We start from the raw sequence: 16,700 nt of genomic DNA on the forward strand, positions 1-16,700 counted from the left end.
ACCTGTTCATTAAGTTTTATTAAGAGTTAACACAATTCCATTCCATTCTCAAACTCCTGGGATTTACCTCACAGGATAGAGACCTGGTCACACATCCCCAGGGTGATTGGTGGTGAACCCTGCTCAGACTAGGCCTTAGCTCGGGACCTGGGAGCTTGGAAATGGGTATGGCTGAAACTACATTAAAAAAAAACTTGCATAAAAGAGGTTGAGGTCAAACTTGACACATAACCAAATCTCACCCAGAGTGGGATTCTATGCCCAGTTTAAAGTTCACATGATCCCTCACCCTAAAATTCAACCCAGGGTGGGGGGGCTCACTAATTTACAGAGTAGTGAACAGACCTCCATCCCCTGGGAGGAGTCCGACCTCTTTCATCAGGGGAGGGAGGGGTCGGATACCATTCCTCAAAGGGTGGGACCCAGGTGATGGGGATGGGTGGACCCCATTCCTCTGGGAAAGGTGGGACCCCAGTTGTCAGTAGAGGGTCTCAAAGGGCCAACAGTAGGGTAACGGGGCAATGGTCGGATCCCAGCACCTTGGAGCGGATCTTGCTGTCACACAAGTGAGGTAGCAGCGCCTGTGATAGCAGGAAGTAGTCAAGGCGCCAGCCCACGTTCTTGGCCCGGCAGTTTCCCATGAAGGTCCAGAAGGTGTAGGCATGGGGGACCTGGGGATTGAGGTGCCGGAAACTGTCCACCAGACCTTGGGACAGCAGCTTGCCAAAGCCCTCCCTCTCCTCCACCGTAAAGCCTGCATTCTTTTTGTTGGTCTTGGGGTTCTTCAGGTCTATCTCCTGGTGGGCCACGTTCAGGTCTCCACACAAAACCACCGGCTTCTTGTTCTCCAGCCCCTTCAGATAAGCACGGAAGTCCTCGTCCCAGGTCTTACGGTATTCTAGCCTCACCAGCCCACGCCCGGAGTTGGGCACATAGGAAGTGACCAGGTAACACCGGTCCAGCTCTGCTGTGATGACCCGTCCTTCACTATCGTGCTCCTCGATCCCTGCCAACAGAACTAAAGTCACCGATCCCCCGAGACCTATTCATCCTCAGATCACCCCCACTGCCGTGAATTCGTCCCCGCCCCGACCTCCTGCTGATCCTTCCCCGACCCCGCCCCCCCCCTCCGGACCCTTCCCCGCCCCCCCTCCGGACCTTTCTCTGCTCCTGCCTCCCTCTGGACCTTCGCCCCGCCTTCCTCCGAACCTTCTGTCTTCAACCCTGTCTCTCTCTGAACCTTCCCCAAACCCATCCCAATGTCTGTTAAATGGTGTCAGTGTCCCTTTCTCATCCCCTTCCTCTGGCATACTCCCACCACCCTCTGTGTGAAGAAAGTGCTGCTCAAGTCACTTTTAAACCTCACCTTAAGCCTGGACCTTCTGGTTTTTGACTCCACAACCCTGGGGAAGAGAAGGTGACTCTCCACCTGATCCAAACTCTTTGAGTTTCTAAACCTCCAGGTCCCCACCTCAGCCTCTGACAATCCAATCTTATTCAGCCTCTCTTTGTACCTTGAGCCCTTTTAGTCCCGGGAACATCCAGGGGAATCTCCTCTGGCCCCTCTCTAGCTCATCAACATCCTTCCTCCAGCTGGGTGACCAGGTGTTCAAATATTTGCCACTCCTCAACCACTGATCTGTCCCTCAGTTTGTTCCCCTGGACTATCTCCCCCTCACACCCCCACCCCAATCTCTCCTCCCTCCAGTGGGTGACATTGCCCTTGATCCTGCATTGGTCAGATTCACACTGAATCTGAGTTCTCCAACTCTTGGGTCACTTCAAAGTTCAATGAGCAGCAAACAGGCCATTCAGCCCTCGTGTCTGTGCTGCCCCAAAGCCCAAATCAAACTGACCCCCTGATGTCTGTATGTGACCCGTGTCCTTCCACTCCCTGCAGGCTCAGGAGTCTGTCTGGAAGCCAACTCAACACGACAGTTTTGTCTGCTTCTCCCACTGCCCCTGACAGCTCATCTCATTCCAGACCCAGACCTCCCCCCCCCCCCCCCCCCAGTATAAACCTGACTCTCCACATCTTAAACACCCTCTCCACCTTCTCTGGCATATGAGGCTTTTACCGTGGGGAAAAGATTCTAACTATCCTCCCTATTGACTTTCCATCTTTTTATAAACCTCCCTCAGCCTCCAACACTTCAGAGGAAACAACTCAAGTTTGTATGACATCCCCCCCATCACTTGTCCCCTCTAATTCAGGCCATATACTGGTGAATAGACAATAAATCACCTGAGTTATTGGACAGGAAGCCTCTGAACTTCTTCCTATTCAATAACATGCTACCTTAAATGAGGGGAAGCTCATGAAACTTCATAACAGTTGTGTTGAAGAGGCCTCTGGTCAGAGTTTTGAGTCTGTAGGGAGTGGTGGGTCACGGGTCATGTGCATGCAGTAGGGGGTCAGTTTAATTTCGGCATAATCGGGGACAGTACAGACATATGGGCCAAAGAGCCTATCCCACGGCGGGTTTGTACTAATTCCAGGAAGGATATGGATGAGCAAGAAGAGGGAGGAACTCGAAGGGACATGGTGGAGAGGAGGGTGGATGGAGGAGAGGTGACAAGCGGAGTGGGTGTGAGAAGGGAGGCAGAGTGAAATAAGTGTAAGTGACAAGGGTGAGGGCAAACGGAGGTGGCGAGGAGGGGAAGGGGAGAGTAAGGGGAGGGGTGAGGGAGGGGGTCACAAGGCCAGTTCTCACCAATTCCGAAGGTGACTTGCAGAGGCTTTGCTTTGCACATCATCGCCACACCAGCATAGCCTGCCTTGGACTGGCAGGATGCCCAGTACTGGTGAGGATAATCTGACAGGCCACTCACTTCTGGGGGCAGCTGATCCTCAGAACACTTGGTTTCCTGAAGGCAGAGGATGTCTGGACTCTCAGAAAGAACCCACTGCACAAGGAGAGAGGCTGTGATCAGGTCCAGGGCCCAGCACAAAGAGGAGTGGGGGCAAGATGGGGGGGGGGGGAGGGAAGGAAAGAGGGAATTGATGGGAGAGAAGGAGACTGAGGGTGAGGAGGGTGGGGAGACGGTGGGGCGCATGGTGGAAGAGGGGTTGTGAGGAGAGAGATGGTGAGGTATAGAGATAGGGAAGGGAGAGGAAAGGTGTGTTGGTGAGTACACATGCACGCGCTCACACATTGCCCAAAGGTTGGTAAGTTTATGCAGACACAGCCCCAGTGTTCTTAGGTTCACACACACGTGTGGGTAAGTTTACTTAAACACACACGCACCCACCCACACCAGTGTCGCTGTTTTCTCACACACACACACATACCCAGTATTGAGTTCACAATACTCGTACACAATATTCAACAAACTCACCTCCAGACTGTTTTTCTTCACCCAGGCCCGGAGACCATCAATGTTCCAGGAGCAGATTTTGAAGTTGGTTTTCTTGCCGTCGTTGGTCAGCAGCTGATCAGGGGTGTCCTGGAAGTCTGCGCCCAGGCTAGGGGTTGGGGGGGCTTCATCATTGTCCTTGGCCTTGTCCTTGGCTTTGCTCGATTTGCGCACCTTCTTGTTGGCAGGTTCTAGCGAAAATTCACAAACATCAACAGAGATCTGATTAATCTTTAGTAGTTTAACAACGTGGTGCATGTAGGGGTTCCCATGGGATTAGAGATGTGGGGGGTCCCCCAGGGGTGCGGGATACTCCCTGGTTTTGGGGGTTCCCCCTGGGATGTGTGGATTTGCCTCAAAATGTGGGGGTGGGATGTGGGGATTCCCCTCCGGGGTATGGGGGTTCTCCCGGGACGGTTGCCCAAACTTCCGGCCTCGTGTTGTTTTGACTTCCGGTCACCTGTCTCCTCTTTACGCTGTCGTTTCGGCATCTTGCAGCAGCACGAGGAACTGTCTCTGGAGAAGCAGGACCGGTACAGGAACGGACGTTGCAACGGCAGTTGGGCACCGTGAATCGGCCACGCGGGGTGGAGGAGCCGGATCCACCGACAGACACTGGGTGCACACACTCCCGAAAAAAGTGCCGTTACGTCACTTCCGGCAACTGCGCCACCCTCAGGCCACCTCCGGATATGACACTCTCCCGTGTCTTCGGACCCTCCAAAGACAGCGACCCCTTTCCATGACTCCGGACCCTCCAATGATCGCGCCCCGCACGTGTCCTGGAACCCTCCTGCGACAGCGCACGCGTGTCCACCCGGAACCGGAGTAGCGAACGATCGTGAATGCGCCCCGGGTCTGGGGGGGTAAGTGGGCCGCGTGTCTGCGGTCTTGGGACTGAAAGGAGGGATGGAGAAGGAAGGGGACGCGGTGTGATTGTGGAGGAAGGAAGAGGGGAGGAGGGTGGTGAGAATGGGTGGAGTGTCGAGAGATGATCGAGGAGGGGATGGGTGACGGGGGTGGGGGATAGGGAATGAGAAGGGGGGTTGTGGTGACATGGACTGGGGAAGAAGGAGGGGAGGTGAGGGTGGGAGGAAGCAGCTCAGAAACGTGAAGGAGTCCCTCTTCGTCTCCGTCACAACCTATTCTGCGAATCTCAAGACCGTGATCCCAGTTCTGGTTCCACCCAGTGGTGGCGACAATCTCTCTGCTTCGAGCTTATCCACCCCTCCCATAAGTTCAGACATCTCTGTGAGATATTCCCCCCCCCCCCCCCCCGTTCTTCTGAACCCCAGCGAGTCCCATCCCAGGCCACTCGATCTCCCCCTGTGGACTGAGCCCTCATCTCCAGAACGAACCTGCTCAATCTCTGCTGGTGAACCAAACAGTCTGCAGACGCTGGGGTTGAGAACAGGGCACAAAAGTGCTGAAGAAAAAAACCCACAGCATGCAGGGGAAGGGAAAGGCGGTCAACGGTTCGACCTGAGCCTCACTTCAAGTGTTACGGGAATCTAGCAGACTCCAGAATAAAAAGATGTGGGGTGGAGAATGGGGAGGAGCACAGGTAAGAAGTAGATAAAGTTGTCAGGTAAAATGAGCTGGGAAAGAATAGGACACAGGGCTGAGAGATCGCACAGATGGAGGGGAGGGGGAGAGGATTGAGGGAGCTCTCTGATAGGGACGGGAGGGGATGGGTAGCCAGAGAAAGGGTGAGATGGGAAGAGGGCTTAAGTAGCTCTCTGATAGGGAGGGAAAGGTGTAGTGAGGGGGAGGGGTGGGAACACATTGCAGGTAATAGGTGAATAAGGGGGAGGGGAGAAGAGAAAGGAACTGAGAACTGTTGGGGAGAAAGGCATAGAGGGCTGAGGGGGAGCTGTTTGATAGAGAGGGAGGATCGGGAGGGAGGAAGTCAGAGAGATGAGGGGAAGGGGGAGAATGGATACTCTCTGATGGGAGTAGGGTGCGGGGGGAGGGAGACAGAGTCAGTCAATCCTCCCTTGGGTCAGGAGACCTGCTCCCATTTCTCTGGGGGAAGTTGCTGCATCTCCTCCCTGCTCTTCAACCCCTGCAGCAACGAAGGCCATCAAGATGGATGGAACAAGATGATGATAGACAGATGTGATGATCTCTTTGTTTGTTAATACTCTAAATCTCCAGGGAGCTGCCATGACAATTGTTATTGGATTTGAGGGGAGTGCCAACAAGATTGGTGTTGGAATTGTCCAAGATGGAAAAGTGCTGTCCAATCCCAGAAGGACATACATCACCCCTCCAGGGCAAGGTAGGCACAGGTAGTGGAGTCACTGTCTGGTGGAAGCAGCTTCACAGATTCCCTGGGTGGGTAATAGGCTGGCATTGAATCCAGGGGTTGGGGGACTTTTTATATATATATATATAGAAAAATAGATCCCCGGGAGTGGGTCACAGGCTGGCTATGGATACAGAGTTCAGGAGGAGTATGTATAGAATGTGGTGGTGGGGGGGTGGGTGTGGTTATATATTGAATAACACATCTCTGGGAGTGGGTTACAGGCTGGGATCTGATCCAGGGTTTGGGAGGTGAATGTAAAGAATAACAGATCCAAGGGAGTGAGTCACAGGCAGGGATGTGATCCAGGGCTTCAGGGAAGGTGGGGTGGGGGGGGGTGGTGAGAGAGGAGGTGTGGTTATATATTGAATAACACCTCTGGGAGTGGGTTACAGGCTGGAATCTGATCCAGGAGTTTGCGTTGGGGTTTAAATATTGATTAATAGATCCCCAGGAGTGCGTTACAGGCTGGATAGGATAACATGCAGTGATGTGTTGAAGGTTTCTTGCCGAGCGACACTGCCAGGCACCACCGGGGTTGTGTACTGGACCTGACAGCTGAAGCCTTGGACCAGGCTGGCATCAAGCCGGAGGAGATTGATTGTGTTGCTTACACTAAAGGTAATTGAAGGGCAAGGACACGGCCAGTCATGGTTGCCTCGTTACAGGCGGATGTAGATGCTTTGGGAAGGATGTGGAGGAGATTTAGCAGGATATTGCCTGGATTGGAGAACATCTCATGAAGCAAGGTTGACGGACCTAGGGTTTTTCTCTCTGGAGTGACAAAGGATGAGAGGTGGCCTATTTGATGTGTGTTAAAGGTGATGAGAATCTAGGATCAGGTGAACGAACAATCAGCGCCTTTTCCTGGGGTGATAATAGCTAATACTTTAGAACATCTGTTTAAGTTGAGTGGAGTTCAGTTCAGGGGAGATGACAGAGGTAAGTTTTTTTGGCTCGGGGGTGGGTTCCTGCAATGCATTGCTGGAGGTGGTGGTGGAGGCTGGCATAATGGGGACATTAGGCACAAGGATATAAGAAAAAGGGGGTTCTGGGTGTGAGGGGGGAAGGATTAGATTGTTGTGGTGTTACATGGATTAACACAATATCGTGGGCTGAAAGGCCTTGATGTTCTATCTCCTTCGATGTGGGTGGTGGTGGATTTGGGGAGAGGTAGAGGTGATTTGGAGGAGGGCTCATGTGGGGGAATGTGTGTGAGTGAATGGGGTGGCAGATTACTGGAGTTGCGTGATGTGGAGTGAGGCAGGTTCTTGCGCTGCGTCCCTGCTGGCCTGACTACTGGTTCACCATGACAGGGCCTGGAATGGGAGCGCCCCTAGTTTGTGTGGCCATTGTGGCTCGGACCTTGTCTCAGCTGTGGGATCGACCTCTGCTGGGGGTAAATCACTGTGTTGGACACATCGAGATGGGCAGGATGGTGACGGGTGCAGTAAATCCCACCGTCCTCTATGTCAGTGGAGGCAACACACAGGTACGTTCTGTGATTGGGGAACTCCTGGTCCCAGCAGCGTTCTGTGAGCCAAGAAATCCCTAGTCTCGGCGGAGGTGTGTGACCTGGAAATCCCCCAGTCTGGGGGTCACAGAGGGTGACTGGGGGGGGGGGGGGTCACAGAGCCATACAGTGTGGATACAGGACCTTTGGTCCAGCTTGCCCAGGCTGTCCAAATGTTCCACCCACACAATAATCAAAATACATAGAAGCAGAAATAGGCTATTCAGCTCATCGAGTCTGCCCTGACATCTAATAATGAGCTGATCCATTTTCCCACTCAGCTTCACTGCCTGGCCTTCTCCCCATAATCTTTGATGCCCAGCTAATCAAAAACCTATCAATCTCTGCCTCAAATAATCCCCATGGCCTAGCCTCCGCAACCACCTCCACATCTCTGCTGTAAGCGGATGTCCTTCATTGCTGATGTTGTGGCCTCTTCCAGATGGGAAACAACCTTTCTATATCTACTCTGTCCATGCCTTTCAACATTCAAAATGTTTCAATGAGATTCCCCCCCCCCCACTCTCCTAAATTTCAATGAGTACAGGCCAAGAGCTGTCAAATATGAGGAATATTCAAATATTCCTCATATTTCCTCATGATTCTCAGAATCATCCTTGTGAACCTCCTCTGAACTCTCTCCAGCGTCAGCACATCCTTTCTTAAATGAGGAGCCCAAAACTGCCCACAATATTCAGTGAGTTATCACCAGTGCCTTGTAAAGCCTCAACGTCACATCCTTGCCCTTGTATTCCCCTTGACATGAATGCCAGCATTGCATTGCCTTCTTCACCACCAACTCAATCTGCAAGTTTACCTTCAGGGTATCCTGCACGAAGACTCCCAGGTCCCTTTGTATCTGGGCATTTTCAATTTTCAAATGTCTGCCCGTTTAGTTTTTTCTACCAAGGTGCATGACCGTATATTTTCCGACATGACATTTCACTTGTCACTTCACTGCCTATCCTAATCTAAGTCTTTCTGCAGCTTCTGTGTTTTGTCTACATTACCTGCTCCTCCACCTGCCTTCGTATCATCTGCAAACTTGGCCACAAAGCCATTCATTCCATAATCCAAATCATTAATACACAACATTAAGTGAAGCACCCAATCACCGACGCCTGTGGAACACCACTCACAACAGGCAGTCAACCAGAATATGATCCCTGTCTTCGGACTCTTTGCTTTCCACCAATCAGCCAATGCTTTACCCACTCTAGTCTACTTCCTGTAATACCATGGCCTCTTGTCTTATTAAGCAGCCTCATGTGTGGCACCTTGTCAAAGGCCTTCTGAAAATCCAAATATACAACATCTGTTGCATCTCCTTTATCCAGCCTGCTTGTAACTTCAAATAATTCAATCAGGTGTATCAAGCAAGATTTTCCCTTAAGGAAACCATACTGGCTTTGGCCTATCCTGTCATGTGCCTCCAAGTACTTGTCCCACCTCTCTGAGTTTGGCTGCTGTCCCTCTAAACCAATGGTCTTCAAACTGTCCCCCCTAAACTCACATACCACCTTAAGTAATCCCTATGTCATCAGAGCTCTGTGATTAGTAAGGGATTGCTTAAGGTGGGATGTGAGTGGGAAGGGAAGGTTGAGAATCACTGCTCTAGACCCATTTGTTACTGAAATATTTTGCTTGAGAAAAATTGTCATTGGCCCATTTCCTTTGGAGTTATGAAACCAAACACATAACGAGTCAATGAGGTACAATTAAAACAGTGGTTTTCAAATTTTTTCTTTCCACCCACATCCCACCTTAAGCAATCCCTTACTAATCACAGAGGACCTATGGCATAGGGAATAGTTAAAGTGGAATGTGAATTTAGGGGGCAGTTTGAAAACCACTGCTCTAAACCATCCTATCCATTCAAATGTTTCTCAAACATTGCAACAGTACCTGCCTCAAGTACCTTCTCTGGCTGCCTGACCCATACACCCATACCCTTTGTTTAAATCTCCTTCCCTCACCTTAAACCCATGTTCTGTGGTTACTGATTTCCCTACTCTGGGCAAAAGACTCTGAGTTCACCCAATCTATTTCCTCTCATGATTTTGTACACCTCTGTGAGATTACCTCTGCTGCAAGGAATAAAGCCCCAGCCTGCTCCACCTCTCTTTATAGCTCAAGCCCCTGAGTCCTGGAATTATCCTCGTAACTCAGCTTGACTACCCCTTTCCTGTAGCATAGTGACCAAAGCTGTCACTACACTCCAAATGGGGGGGCCTCATCGTCACATCCAACTGTAACCTGGCTCTGTACTCGGTACTCTGACTTATGCTGCAAAAGTCTTTTTGGCCACTCTGTCTACCTGTGACACCACTCCCAAGGTACTATGTCCCTGTACTCCTGGATCCCTCTGCTCTACAACACTCCCCAGATCCCCACCATTCACTGTGTAGATCCTACTAAAATGCAGCACTTCCCGTTTCTCTGTGATTGTTAGGGATCAATGAGAGAACTAGGGATCACTGAGGGATTTGGCGTAGAGAGTCACTGAGGGATTTGGGGTTGGGGGTCACTGAGGGATCTTGGGGTGGGAGTCACTGAAGGAGCAGGAATTAGGGCCAGGAGTCATGTTCACCTCTCCTGGTTCACAGGTGATTGCCTACTCCAAGCACCGGTATCGGATTTTTGGAGAGACCATTGATATTGCTGTGGGGAACTGTCTGGACCGGTTTGCCCGAGTACTGAAGGTATAGTAATATCAGGTGTGCCCCAGGACCCTCCCTCCCCATTCCCTCTCTCCCTCTTTGACCCCTTCCCCTCCTTCACCTTTCACCCCCCTTGCTTTTCTTCCTCCTCTCTGCTTCACCCTTCCCTCTCTCCCTCCATTCCTTTTCACTCCCTCCTGAAACCTCTGCCTCCCTTGTTCTCCCTCCCCTACTCCCTCCTTCACTCTTGCCTTTCCCCTCCCTCCTACACCCTTACCTCTCCCCTCCTCAACCTTCCCTACCCCTCCCCCTCTTCCTCCTCCCCTCACTCTCTTGCTCCCCCTTCTTCCATCCCATTCTTCCTTTACTCCTCCCCCTCTCCTTCATTCTTCCCTCCCTCCCCTCCTTCCTCATCCCTCAAATTCCCCCCCCCCCGTAGCTCCCTCCCCGTCTGCGTCCAACCTGCCACCAGTTGGAGAGCTGGACTGGCTCCACTGACCCCAAAAACCCCTCACTGTCCACCAATCATGGGCCAGTACAACCCCTGATCCTGAGGGTGGGGCTGTGGGTCTGGGGAGGATAACACAGTATGATATCTGACCCTCTCTTCCCTCCTTTCTCGCCCCTCTCTCTCCTCCACTCCCCAAATCTCTCTTCCCCACCCACTCTGTCTCTCTCCCCCATTCTTTCCCTCTCTCACACCTCAGATCTCCAACGACCCAAGCCCAGGATTCAACATCGAGCAGATGGCCAAACGGTGAGATCCCAGTGCATCATGTTACCAGTTACTTTGACCTTGGCAGAGAGCCTCATTCTATGTTTCATGATTGTGAACCCTCCTACCTGAACTTCCCCCTTGCTGACATAGATTCCTCCCCTCCTCCTGCACCCTGTCCTTGCGAGGTCTCTGTGTTCACTTATCTCCGAACCCTCCTGTGCACCCTGACTCCTGTCCCCATGCACCCATTCTGCAATGCACACTGACCTCCGCTCTCATGCACCCTTTTCTCTGTGCATCATGACCCCTGCCCCTGTGCACCCTTTTACCCCATGCATCGTAACCCCCGGAAATGTGCACTGTGACTCCTGCCCCCATACACCTTGGCCCCATGACTCTTGCTCCTATACACCGTGACTCGTACTTCATGAACCCTGGTGAACTCTGCCCTCCATCCTCAATCCCTCTGATGGACTCTCCTCGGTTCCAGGGGCCGGAGGTTTGTGGACCTGCCCTATACCGTAAAAGGAATGGATGTCTCCTTCTCAGGAATTCTCTCCTACATTGAGGTAGGAGTCAATGGATCCATGGATAGTTGTGTGTGCCTGTGGGGGCACCGTTGGCCCATCACTGTCTCACAGTGGCCATGTCATGAGGAAGGTGGGGGTGTATCAGGGAAGGAGGGAAATGGGGGTGTAAGGGGGAGCAGAGGGAGGGAGGTGGGGGGTGTAAGGGGGAGCAGAGGGAGGGAGGTAGGGGGTGTAATGGAGGGCAGGATACGGGTGTGGTGGGAGGGAGGTGGGGAGGGAATGGAAGGAAGGGGGTGTTACATGGTCATAGGGAAATGGGAGGTAGGGGGTTTTCAGTGGGAAATGAGTGATGGTGCTACATGGAGACAAGTGATGGTTAATTCGCTCAGTGTCTGGTTCAGGCACTGTGTGCCTGTTGTTCCTGTTGATGGCGTGGAAACTTTCCCTACACCTTAGTGTCAGCCAGTGACCCTGTTCCCTTGTAGTATGGCATCACACAGATCTGTCACTCTACAGTTGCGACTCCAGTCACCCTGCGGTTGTAGTGTCAGGCGGAGACCCAACCCCCTGCAGTTGTGGCGTCAGGTGGAACTTCTGCCAATGTCTGATGCTGGGCCTGTGTTTTAGGATGCCGCTGGGACTCTGTTAGCAGGCGGGGAATGGACAGCCGAGGACTTCTGCTACTCTCTGCAGGTGAGTCATTGGGGCCCCAGAGGGAGCGTTCTACAACTAGCATTTCACTGGCCGTTATCATGAGCTGAAGATATTCCAAAGGAGGAGGTAATTATGAACAGTGAAGACATGGTGTGGCCTTAACAATAAGTGAGATATATGGGAGTTGATCTGTTTATGACAGCATCAGTTTCTCGGTGCCCTGAGCCCCATGGACTCTCCAAGCCCGTTGGCCTCAGCCCCATCACTCTCCCACTCACTCACACACTTGACTGATCCCATCTCCCTGCACGACTGGGAGGTGAGAAGAACCTAGAGACTCTGGGAGGAGACCCAGGCAGGCACGGCGAGAACATAAAAGCTCCACACAGACAACAGTGGGGTTGGGGATTAGACTCTGGTCCGTGGGACTGGAGGCAGGGACCTTCCCTACCCTGTGTCACGGGACAGAGGACAGAGCTGGAGTGCTCAGGGTGACCTGACACCAAGGGGCAGGTGTCTGGCAGAAACATTGTGGGCGTAAGGGTCTGGATTCCAATCCCCAGCTGTCTATCTACTTGGATAATGTTTGGACAGTGGAGGGTGAGGCTAAGGATGGATTGGGATAAATTGATGATGGACAGAACATGAGGGATGGGGGGAATTGTGGTATGAGCTGGGACACACTGTTGATGGGGAAGAGTGTCAAGGAATGGAGGGATCTTGGGTTAGAAGCGTAGGGCGTCCTCTGAATGGTTGGGAGTGTCAAGGAACAGAGGGATCTGGGGGTATGAGAGTAGAACACTCCATGAATGGTGGGGGGTGTCAAGGGACGGAGGGTGGTCGGGGTACGAGGGATGGATTGAGACCGGCTAAAAGCGCTGTCGATGTCTCCATCACTGCTCATTGTCAGGGCATTGGGTAGTGAGTAAGATGGTTGACTGTGGTTCAGGTGTGACTGTGGTTGAAGCAGGATCTGTATATGTCCATGTGTGTTTCCAGGAAACTGTGTTTGCCATGTTGGTGGAGACAACAGAGAGAGCGATGGCGCACTGTGGCTCAGAGGAGGTGCTCATCGTTGGAGGGGTAGGATGTACGTATGTCAAGGGGCAGGGCTGGGTCAGACAACACTGGGATCACCGTTCACAGTTCCCGTCTCTGTATCCCACACTGGGAGCAATGTGCACAGTTCCCATCTCCGTATCCCACACCGGGAGCAATGTGCACAGTTCCTGTCTCCATATCCCACACCGGGGGCAATGTGCACAGTTCCCATCTCCGTATCCCACACCGGGAGCACTGTACGCAGTTCCCGTCTCCGTATCCCACACCGGGAGCACTGTACACAGTTCCTGTCTCCGTATCCCACACCAGGAGCACTGTACACAGTTCCTGTCTCCGTATCCCACACCTGGAGCACTGTACGCAGTTCCCATCTCCGTATCCCACACCGGGAGCACTGTACGCAGTTCCCGTCTCCGTATCCCACACCGGGAGCACTGTACACAGTTCCTGTCTCCGTATCCCACACCGGGGGCAATGTGCACAGTTCCCGTCTCCGTATCCCACACCGGGAGCACTGTACACAGTTCCTGTCTCCGCATCCCACACCGGGAGCACTGTACACAGTTCCTGTCTCCGTATCCCACACCAGGAGCACTGTACGCAGTTCCCGTCTCCGTATCCCACACCGGGAGCACTGTACACAGTTCCCATCTCCGTATCCCACACCGGGAGCACTGTACACAGTTCCTGTCTCCGTATCCCACACCGGGAGCACTGTATGCAGTTCCCGTCTCCGTATCCCACACTGGGAGCAATGTGCACAGTTCCCATCTCTGTATCCCACACCGGGCGCAATGTGCGCAGTTCCCATCTCTGTATCCCACACCGGGTGCACCGTGCGCAGTTCCCATCTCCGTATCCCACACCAGGAGCAATGTGCACAGTTCCTGTCTCCATATCCCACACCGGGGGCAATGTGCACAGTTCCCATCTCTGTATCCCACACCAGGAGCACTGTACACAATTCCCATCTCTGTATCCCACACCAGGAGCACTGTACACAGTTCCCATCTCTGTATCCCACACCAGGAGCACTGTACGCAGTTCCCATCTCCGTATCCCACACCGGGAGCACTGTACGCAGTTCCCATCTTTGTATCCCACACCGGCAGCACTATGGTCAATTCCTGTCTCCTTATCTCACACCAGGGGCACCGTGCACAGTTTCCTTTTCTGTATCCTTGGGTCAGACCATACCGGATGTACTGTACGCAGTTCCATGTACTCATTATTGGTGAACAAAGACTGAAGGTTAGAGGTGAGGTTGGGGGTTAGGTAGTGGCTTCTTTGGAATTCAGTGGAAGGGGAAGGTATTTGGTGAGTGTCAGTATGAGAGGCAAGACCCATGATGAGCATGGATCAGCATGTGGAATTAGGACAATGTGGCCAATAGTGAGATCTGCAGGGGCAGGACTGGCTGCTCAATGTCACATTGTCTCACACACGATGGGAATGAATGAAAGAGGAGGGCTGGCATTGCTGGTTATGAAAAATGCCACTGTAGTACTTGAACAGGAAAAAACTAGTGCAGTGGTTCTCAACCTTTTTCTTATCATTCACATACCTCTTTAAGTATTCCCTATGCCATTGGTGCTCTGTGGTTAGTCAGGGATTGCTTTAGGCCATATGTGGGTGGAACAAAAGGTTTGAAAACCATTGCTTTAATCGTACCCAAATGACTTGTTATGTGCATGGTTTCATAACTGCAAAGGAAATGGGCCAGTGATAATATTTCTCAAGCAAAATGTTTCAGTAATAATTGGGTCTAGAGCAGTGATTCTCAACCTTCCTTTCCCACTCACATCCCACCTTAAGCAATCCTTTACTAATCACAGAGCACCAATGGCATAGGGATTACTTAAAGTGGTAAGTAAGTGGGAAGAAAAAAGTTGAGAACCACTGGACTAGGTGGCTCGTCTCCTGAGACTATATGGGTGGAATTGAGAAATGGAAATGGTGTTAACACATTCATCGGGTTGTATTATAGATGACCCAATGGTTAGTGGGAATCTGAGGAGCAAATCTGTACAGAGATAGACAGCTGTAGAAAACATAAGGTTTTGACAATAAATGATTTTAACTTTTCACCTATTGACTGAGACTTTTCATACTATAAAAGGGCTGAATGGGTTTGAGTTTGTCAGATGTGTTCAGGAAAGTTTTCTAAATCAATACTGTATATTGAGAGTAAGAAAGCATTACTGGATCTCCTATGAGGAAACGAGATGGAAGTGTGTATAATAGAACACTTTAGGTCCAGTGATCATAATGCCATTAGTTTTAAGATAATTATTGACAGAGACGAGTCATATGATGGAGTAGTGGCTGGTCGAGTAGAACCAGCCCTCTCCAGAGAAAAGGAAAAAAAAGTTTGAAAAAAACAGAGCCAAATAAATATAAAATACAGGAAAAAAAAGATAAAGTTACAAAGAAGACCCAGGAGATGAAACCCAAAAAAGAGAAAGTAAGAATGACATAGAAAAAAGAAGGCCTTACCTGCACATTGGAGCAGGGAGCCACCATGGAGAGGAGTGGCGGATCTCAGAAAGTCAGTCCTAGGAGGAGCAGTGACCTCCTGACTTCAAAAATGGCTCTGAGCCAAGCAAAGGTGTGCAACTGCGCATGCGTGAAGAGCGCGCAGGCAAAAGAAAAGGTGAATGCTGATGGGAGGGGGATCTCAGCTGAGGAGCGGCCAGCTGCGGAACGGCCAGTTGAGAGACGCCCAGCATTGGGGCGTTCAGCTGGGGGTAGCAAGCAGGAAAGAAGATCAGAAAAGCGGTAAGAAAGGGAATGAAGGGCTGGAAGAGGATGAAAGGCGACTGGGCGACCTGCAGCAGGAGCTCCAGCAGATGGAGGCTCATCAAGGACGCAGAAGCAGCTCCTCAGAGATGAAGATACACAGATACAGAGAAGAGAAGAAGACACAGACATAGATACAGACACAGAAGAGGAGGAAGAAGACCAAGATCTTCAAAGGAAAGAAGAAGGTAAAATAGAAGGAGAAAGTTTAGATAAAGTCTTTTTTGAAGAACAAATGAGGTCATTAAAAGAATTTCGATCATTAGAATATAGTTCAATCAAAAGAAAAATGAAAAGGGCTGAAGACAAAATGCAAAGCTTAGTGTTGGTCATGACTGAAATAGGGAAAAGTGTAGAAAATGTGGAGGAACGAGAAGCTTTCGTAGAAATGGAAATAAATGATTTGAGAGGGAAGTTGGATGAGGGTGAAAAAAATACTAAGGAGACACAAGATTTATTGTTACAAAAAATTGATGTATTGGAAAACTACAGTAGGTGAAACAACATAAACACCCTGAAAGAGGGTGAAGAAGGGTCAGATATGAAGGAATTTATGAAAGGATGGATCCCGAAGGTGCTGGGAATGACAGATTCACATGAAGAAATAGAAAGGGCGCATAGAGCACTAATACCGAAACTGCCACCACATCAAAATCCGAGATCCATTTTGGTAAATCTTCTAAGATATATGATAAGAGAGAACATACTGGAACAGGCAAGGAATAAAGTTAGAGAAGACAATAAGCTGTTGGAATATAAAGGACAAAAAATATTTTTTTACCCGGACATAAGTTTTGAACTTTTAAAGAGGAAGGAATTTAATACGGCAAAACAATCTTACAGAAGAAAGGTTATAACTTTATATTAAGACATCCAGCAGTACTCAAAATATTTATCCCTGGCGGACAGAATAGGCTGTTCTCGGACCCAAAGAAAGCCCAAGAATTTGCTGAACGTTTGCAGGACAGGAGAAGAGAGAAGGAGGAGTGACAAGAAGGAAGACCGGCAAGAAATTAAACAAAAATATGTAATAATATAAAGTAAAGATAATGTATATATAAAGATTTAAAGATGGAAAAGAGAAGGGGAAGAAGGGGGG

At 50.7% G+C, this 16,700-nt stretch overlaps 2 protein-coding genes across 3 annotated transcripts in view; one reads left to right on the top strand and one right to left on the bottom strand.

Moving 5' to 3' along the window:
• Nucleotides 1-4,415, bottom strand: apex1 (APEX nuclease (multifunctional DNA repair enzyme) 1). Its single transcript, XM_069942541.1, has 4 exons — nucleotides 3,818-4,415; nucleotides 3,340-3,548; nucleotides 2,715-2,907; nucleotides 1-1,006 (listed from the first exon to the last, which is right to left on the bottom strand). The coding sequence occupies exons 1-4, from the start codon at nucleotides 4,413-4,415 to the stop codon at nucleotides 492-494; spliced, it is 1,515 nt and encodes a 504-aa protein (XP_069798642.1). The 3' UTR covers nucleotides 1-491.
• The window catches only part of osgep (O-sialoglycoprotein endopeptidase), a 27,191-nt gene continuing 14,382 nt past the window's right edge, over nucleotides 3,892-16,700 (top strand). The window contains exons 1-9 of one of the 2 annotated variants that reach the window (XM_069941113.1): nucleotides 3,897-4,223; nucleotides 5,515-5,638; nucleotides 6,167-6,286; nucleotides 6,982-7,157; nucleotides 9,785-9,880; nucleotides 10,546-10,595; nucleotides 11,047-11,125; nucleotides 11,714-11,779; nucleotides 12,740-12,830. In XM_069941113.1, coding sequence (XP_069797214.1) covers nucleotides 4,203-4,223; nucleotides 5,515-5,638; nucleotides 6,167-6,286; nucleotides 6,982-7,157; nucleotides 9,785-9,880; nucleotides 10,546-10,595; nucleotides 11,047-11,125; nucleotides 11,714-11,779; nucleotides 12,740-12,830 — 823 coding nt within the window. In that variant the 5' untranslated portion in view covers nucleotides 3,897-4,202. Of the gene's footprint in view, nucleotides 4,224-5,514; nucleotides 5,639-6,166; nucleotides 6,287-6,981; nucleotides 7,158-9,784; nucleotides 9,881-10,545; nucleotides 10,596-11,046; nucleotides 11,126-11,713; nucleotides 11,780-12,739; nucleotides 12,831-16,700 lie in introns of both variants that reach the window. The other variant, XM_069941114.1, reaches the window with a different exon arrangement.

The sequence above is a fragment of the Narcine bancroftii genome, chromosome 5 (genome assembly GCF_036971445.1).
Source record: "Narcine bancroftii isolate sNarBan1 chromosome 5, sNarBan1.hap1, whole genome shotgun sequence".
Lineage (NCBI taxonomy): Eukaryota > Metazoa > Chordata > Chondrichthyes > Torpediniformes > Narcinidae > Narcine > Narcine bancroftii.